The sequence below is a fragment of the Castanea sativa genome, chromosome 7 (assembly GCF_040712315.1).
Source record: "Castanea sativa cultivar Marrone di Chiusa Pesio chromosome 7, ASM4071231v1".
NCBI classification, from domain to species: Eukaryota; Viridiplantae; Streptophyta; class Magnoliopsida; order Fagales; family Fagaceae; genus Castanea; species Castanea sativa.
Genome location: NC_134019.1, coordinates 32912904 through 32920482, shown reverse-complemented (window position 1 = coordinate 32920482; position 7579 = coordinate 32912904). Strand labels below are relative to the sequence as shown.

General features: G+C 34.6%; 1 protein-coding gene across 1 annotated transcript; it reads left to right on the top strand.

Annotated features, from left to right (window-relative positions):
• The first annotated feature begins 6303 nt into the window (after window positions 1-6303).
• On the top strand, window positions 6304-6804 carry LOC142644339 (uncharacterized). The gene has a single exon (XM_075818975.1). It carries the CDS (start codon window positions 6304-6306, stop codon window positions 6802-6804), a length of 501 nt encoding a protein of 166 aa, XP_075675090.1.
• Window positions 6805-7579: the final 775 nt, after the last annotated feature.

The window sequence follows — 7579 nt, the reverse complement described above, 5'->3', positions numbered from 1 at the left end:
GATGGATCGAGAGGTGTCGAGGATCTATCGAGCAGACAGGAGATATCTCAATCGATCCACCTGGCTATCGAGAGGTGTCGAGATTGCGATAAGAAAAAGATGAAGAGCTCGACAGATAGCCAGTTGTCGAGGAGCTGTCGAGATTGCCAAAAAGCGGTTTTCCTAGAAGAGAAAAACACAGATATGAATGCAATCAAACATGCAACTCAACCAAGGATCCAAATAACATTTTAACCTCTCAAAAACATCTCTCAACAAGAAAAATGTCATGCATTTTGATTTAAAACACACACACACACATACTAAACAAGTCTAACCAATTTTTTATTTCAAAAACAAGTTAAAACAGTTTAGTGAGCATACATTAGCGCATGTAAACCTTGTGATGACCAAATCACATCATACCTGCACATGTATCAAAAATAGCAAAGAATATTGTGTGTTGTGTGTGAAAAATATTGCAAGATTGCATAAGTGTCTCAATGTTATGACGATTTAAGATATTAGAAAATTACTTTAACTCACACACAATCATAACTGTTTGATGGGGATTACCACCTTCGAGATACATCCTATAACTCTCACGTCTCCTAGAAAAAACGCTTGCAATCATATTTTAAAGCATTTTGTTCTTTTTGCTTTTATTTTCTTTGCATATTTTTCTTTTTATTAAGCATATCATGCATGGGTATATAAAAGAGAGAAAAGAAATACCCAATTATGTTAAGCTTTTTAATATTGTACTTTTGCTATGCCGAAGCATACAGATGTCATTGACATTGCACTTTTGCTATGCCGAAACATACAGATGTCATGTCATGATTGGCAACTAATAGTGGTGAGATGGTTATTTATGCCTTTCTCTTAGGATTTTCTAGTCCTTTCCATCATAAAGAGTGATACGAGTGTTAAGTACAAGAGATCACTTAACCTTACTCATCACAAACAAAGAGCCACAAAGCTTACTTGCTTAGTTGTGCATAAAGATGCTTGTCTAAGCTACAAAAGATACAAAGTTTTGAGAACTCTGTTTCAATGACCATTTTAAGGTTCACAAGAACCAATGTACACAAACACACTGTTTTTGTATTTTTCTGATTTTTCCTTTTTATTTTTATTTTGAAAACAAACAAAATAAAAACTAAACAACAACATGAAAGCATGAAAGAAAGATACAAATGCATGAAGACATGATAAAAGGTGCAAATGCATGAAAGCATGATTCCAAAAGCAGATAAGAAATCAAGCAAAGAAAGTCCTACTTTAGATAGAAAGAATTAAAGCAGAGGACAACAGAAAACACAATTAAGTCTTAGGCTCCTTTCTCACCCACACAGCATGAGTCTTTGGCCATGAAGATGAAAAGGCACATGTCCTAATATGTCTACTAAAGGACATAGGGAATTAGAATTCCCCTGAAATTGAGTTCAAAAGCCCAAAACTTTTAATAACTCACCAAGAGTTTCCATGACAAAGGGGGTTAAGGATCACACTCAGGAAATTAATCCAATCAGAGTGTACCCACTCTAATACTACTTGTTGGGAAATTTAGACCTCGATTGATAGATTTAACAAGTTTTAAACATAAGTTGTTAATTAGATTTATTATGAATAAAACTTGTTAAAACAAACAAACATCAATATCATGTCAAAATCATATGCACGGAAAAGTAAATAAGACAAGATATGATGACCTAGGAAAACCAATGAAACCAACCAGTTTCACAGTAAAAAACCTGGGGGAAAACCTTCCCAAAAAGCAATCCACTATAGTAAAGAAAAGTTTCAGATCTAATACAAAACCTTTATCCCTAGACTCTACAATCTCCGTATATGAACTCACAGCAGAAACCTTCTACTGCTTCAGAACCTCTGAACTCTTCAATATATGATCGCCACCTTTTGATGCACGGATCCCAGTATGTGATTAACTCCTTTGCACGAATCCTAGTACGTGACTCACTCACCAACTTGAGAAAGAAGAATGTTGGCTGCAAAGTTCTTCACTTCATCAACAATAAAGATTAAGAAGCACTTGGTTACAAAACCCTAAGGCGTAAAGTCGCAGTAGCTTCTTTCAGAAAGAATAAGGCTTTAGTCACCTTTTGCATATATTCTCCTTGTATTTTCTTATGTGACGGCCTTTAAAATAAGCCTTCTATATGTCTAGGGTTGTGAGAAAAGAAACCCTACACAAATACATAAGCATAGGCCGAAAATCAGATCTGAAAATCTGAATTTTTGTAACCTTGATAGATACCTCGATAGATAGTATCTGTCGAGCCTCATTAAACCTCGATAAATAGCTATCTATCGAGCAGCTGTCAAACTATCTGTCCAACTTTAGTGAACAATTTTTCTTCACTTGTTTCTTGGTCTAATCTTCGTGGCTTTAATACTAGAGTTGAACAACATGTTCTTTGAAGTATAAAACATTTTCTAGATCTACCCAATTACAAGTAAAGTACGTTTTGTCAAAGGATTAGCCAACTACATAAAATATGTCCTTAACAATAAAATATAAAATGAATCTTCAAAGCATTTTAAATATAATGATACGAATTTTTTTCTTCTTCTTGAGTTTTGTATTGTTTAGATATATGGTTTAGGTTAATTGTGGTTCCCCCAAATAGAACTTTTTGGCTAAGCCACTGAAAGTTAGTTCTTATTATTTACATTATATTTTAATTTGGTCTTTAACTTTTTAATTTTGTCAATTTGATCATTAATCTTTTTTATGCCTTGTAAATTTAATCCTCATAATTATCTCTTGCATGGAAAAATATGATGTGTCAAACATAATAACAATAATAACTAGCCTCTGAGCACACAGAGCACACGCTCACATGCATGCTCAGAGACTCTTCTATATTTTGGGTAAAGATTAAAAATTTGCATTTATTATAATTTGGAATTTCTACTTTTTGCAATCACAAAAAATAAAAATAAAAATCTAAGGGTATGATGAATACGTGGGGTGAGTTTTGAAGATTGGTGGAGTTTTAAAACTAACAAAAGAGTGATCCTATTTTGTAAGGAGTTAGTGAGTAGATGTAGAAATTTAAATTAACGTAAAAGTAAGAGTTTATTAGAAGCAGGAAGGCATTTCAACGTAGATGTAGGAATTTACTATTTTAACTTCATTTTTAAGTTTTAGGTAGGGGTATTTTTTACAATAAAAAAGCAATAACTAACTTTATTTTGCCAATTTACTATTTTAACCCCATTTTTAAATTGTTGGTTAATTAATTTAGGGGTATTTTTGACCCAAAAAAAAAGCAATAACTAACTTTCTGAATCCTCTTAATATATACAGATAATAATTTATGCCACATCAACTAGTAGTACTCTAATATCACCACGTAAGATTAAAATTAAAAAATTAAAATTAAAATAATCACACATGAGATCTTAGGGGAAATTATAAAATCCCTAACTTCCTCTCTCTCATTAGATTCATTCTCATTCTCACTCTCACATGAGTCAAGATCAAGTTGCAAACAGCGAACTCCAGTGGCAGTAGCTTCATTCTCTCTATCTTGCAATCTCTCTCTCTCTCTATACATATAGCTTGGTTGAAATGGGTTTTGATTTGCTTTTAAGTTTAGTTAGGGACGGACCCAAGTGGTGGCCTAAAGGGGCCCAGGCCCCCCTTGGGCCAAAAAAAAAAAATTTATTAACAGCTTAAATTTTTCCAAAAAAAAAAAAAGGAATTGGGCCCCCCCTTTGTTTTTTGCTCAGGCCCCCTCCCAAAATCCATAAGGTCCAAGCCCAGTGGTCCAGCCCAGAGGTTGAAGCCCATGCCATGACCCATGTAAATCCAAAAGAAAAAAGAAAAAAAGGAAAACTCAGCAATAAACCTAACACCTAACGGAGAAAGTGAAAGCCAAAGGAAAAAAGAAAAAAGGAAGGAAACAGAACAAAGAGATAGTGAGGCTGAGGCGAGAGTGCGAGACATAGAGATAGAGAGGCACGACGACGACGAGACAGAGAGATAGTGAGTGAGCCAAGCCCAGATGCCGGTGTGACGCCATCATCAGTCATCACGCTTCACGCCGATGCAACGCAATGCGATGTGAGACACTGCCGCAGTACCCACCCACGCCGACGCCGGTGCGCCATCATCACGTGAGCTGTCCTCAGCTGTCGCCGCTGCCGGTTGCTTGAGGTTTGAGCCTTCACACTTCACAAGTACTTAATCTATGATCCTTTCCTTCAAGAATCTAAACCTAATAAAATTTTTGTGATTTGTGAATCAACTGATCTGTGCTTGACTGCTTGTGGAGTTTTTGTGTTTTTATTGATGATGAGACTGTGAATCAACTGATCTGTGATGCGGCCTGTGGTTTTTTTTTTTTTGGCTTTGTTTTGTGACTCTCTCTCTATCTCTTGTATTATATATAGATAAGAGAGAATGAGATAGAGAGAGTCAGAGAGAGAAGTGTTTGTAGAGAATAGAGATTACTTTTGATTGTTTGTTTGTTTGTGGCACAACTATCGGTCAACAAAGCACAAATTTTGTGCTTTGTTGACTGGTAGTTGGGCATAATAGGGACAAGTCACAGACAAAAAAAAAAAAAAAAGTTGAGTAAAGTTTTTGTTAGTAGTGCTGGGTAGAATAAATAAAGAGCGTCGGTAGTGTCATAGTGGGATTGGGTTAGTGGGTCAATGTCAAAAAAATGGAGAAAACACAAAGATAAAGATAAATAAAGGCAAACCAAGAACAAAAAGAAAAAAATAAATCATATAATATAGAAAATTGTCACACAAATTTAATATATATGATTCTTATTTTATTTGTAGATCATGAAAAAATCAACTACAATGCTTGATTATTTCAAAAGAAAATATTCAAGTTCTTCTAAAGTCAACGTGGGATTGCCAACAACTAATGTTGCTATTCCAATTATAGAAAATGTGGATGTTCCAATTCTAGAAAATATGCATTCCCCAATTCTGGAAAATGTCAATGTTCCAATCTCTCAAACATAATTTCAAAGAGTTGATCTTGATCTTTGAATTATGATCCCGGAACACGCAAACAAATATGGGAATATCATGTTAATCAACGTGATGAAATTCGATGGGCTTACATTACAAAAGGTCTGCACCAACCTCCTCTAAAGAAAAACAAAAAAAGTGGAAAGCACAATCATAGAAAAAGCTACCAAAAATGCAACCTACAGATCCCCAAGGATTCAAAAGGAAATTCTACATGTTTTCTCAGCCAAAGTGAAGAAGGCCATTCAGGAAGAAATTGGTTATGCAAAGTTTTGCATAATGGTTGATGAAGCTCGTGATGAGTCCATGAAAGAGTAATTGGCTGTGGTTTTTAGATATGTTGATGCAGAAGGCTTTGTGAAAGAACGTTTTTTTGAGCTTATTCATGTTGTTGACACTGCAGCTTTGACTCTAAAGAAGAGGATATATTCTTTGTTATCTCAACATTACTTATATATATACAAAATATTCGAGGGCAAGGATATGATGGAGCAAGCAACATGCGAGGTATGTGGAATGGATTACAAGCTTTGATTTTGAATGATTGCCCATATGCTTACTACATCCATTGTTTTGCACATCGCTTACAATTGGCATTAGTAAAAGCATCAAAAGAAGTTGTTCCCATTAGTGGGTTTTTTCTTGCATTGCTTTTCTGATCAAAATTGTTAATGCTTCATGCAAGCATAATGAGCAATTGAAAGTTGCCAATGCTAATGAAATAGCACGTTTGATTGATCTTGAGGAGCTTGAGACTGGAAGTGGACTTAATCAAATTAGCACTTTACAATAACCTGTAGAAACACGTTGGAGTTCACATTTTAGATCAGTTTCTAGCTTATTAAGGATATTTACTCCAACTCTTGAAGTTTTACAAAATATAATTGATGATGCAATTCTTGGAGAACATCAAGCAGAAGCAGAGTCAGCTTATGAGAGTTTAACTTCATTTGAATTTGTCTTCATCTTGCATCTTGAGAAAGAAACTATGGAGATTACTGATAAACTTTGTCAAGCCTTGCAAAGCCAATCTCAAGACATTTTAAATGCTATGCATTTATTTTCATCTACTAAAGCACTTATCCAAAAATTTAGAGATGATGGATGGGATGGCTTACTCACCACTTTGATATCATTTTGTGAGAGCATTCCATTGATGTTCCAGATATGAATGCTCGTTATGTTGCGAGGTGAGGTCGAGCTGGTAATCAATAAGATAACGTTACAATTGAGCATCATTATTAGTAAATATTTTTTATGCTACAATAGATTCTCAACTACAAGAACTAAATCATCGGTTTAATGAAGGATTCAATGGAGTTACTTAGGCTTAGCTCAGCCTTAGAACCTCGAGAGGCATTAAAATCTTTCAGAAGTAGTGATCTTTGTTTGTTGGTAAAGAATTTCTATCCACAAGATTTCACAGATTATGAAAAACAAGTGTTGGAGAAGGAGCTTTATCATTTTGAGTATAATGTAGTCCAAGATCCAGAATTCAAAAAATTGAAAAGTTTATCTGAGTTGTGTCAATGGTTAGTGAGAACTAGAAATTCAGAACACTACAAACTTGTTTATAGAATGGTGAGACTTGTGCTTACTCTTCTAGTTTTTCCTGCTACTACAGACCGAGCATTTTTAGCTATGAAAGTTGTCAAAACTAACCTTCGAAACAAAATGGAAAATGAGTTTTTGACGGACTCTTTGATGTTATACATTGAAAAGGATATAGCTTCGACATTTTGTTTGGATTTAATCGTAGATGATCTTGAAGATTTGAAAGAGTGTCGAGTTCCCTTTTTATAGACAATTGTATTAAGAAACAATAGAGTTTCGTGTATTTTGTTTTTGTTGATAGATGATTGTATCTTAATATATTAAGAAACAATGATTTTTGGGTATTTGTCTTAGTTGATAGTTTATTAATACTATATAGATGCGTATTTGAAAAAAAAAAATTTGCTTATCTTTGCCCCCCCCCCCCCCCCTAACTTGAAATCCTGCGTCCGTCCCTGGGTTTAGTGATTTGGAAATTTGAGTTTGGGTTTGGGGTTGAAGAAAGGAATTTTTCAATTGAAGGATATGTTTCTTCACACTTTGCTGGTGTGTGGTTCAGCCTTTCTGCCAAGGGCGAACTTACTTTCTTTTTTTTCTTTTCTTTTTTTTTTGGTTCTTAGCCTTTTGTCTTCACTTTTTTCAGAAAATTGATGTTGTTGTGAAATTTCTTAGGTGAGATTTGGGATTCAAGCTTGTGATATTTAATGCATCTAATTACATTTGTCGTGTCAGCTATTCCGTCATATATGGTCGCATTCTGCTGGCAAATTTATATAAAGATTCTCACTATTACTGTTGGTACGACATGGAGTACGCATTCGCATAGCGAAAGAAGGAAAAACATACCGACGTAATCTATTTTGTTTCGTGAAAAAGCCTTTAGCAGATTTTTTGAAGGCTTCAAGTAATCTTTCAACTTTCAAGAGATGCCTTGGTGGAAACTTGTCAACCAGCTTTAAAGCATAAATTAACCTTATAGCCCCCGAGAGCTACTTCACTTTAATAAAATTTTGATTGAATCTTG

Excerpts from the sequence above, each read along its gene's own strand:
- LOC142644339 (XM_075818975.1), top strand. The coding sequence starts at position 6,304 with ATGAAGGATTCAATGGAGTTACTTAGGCTTAGCTCAGCCTTAGAACCT.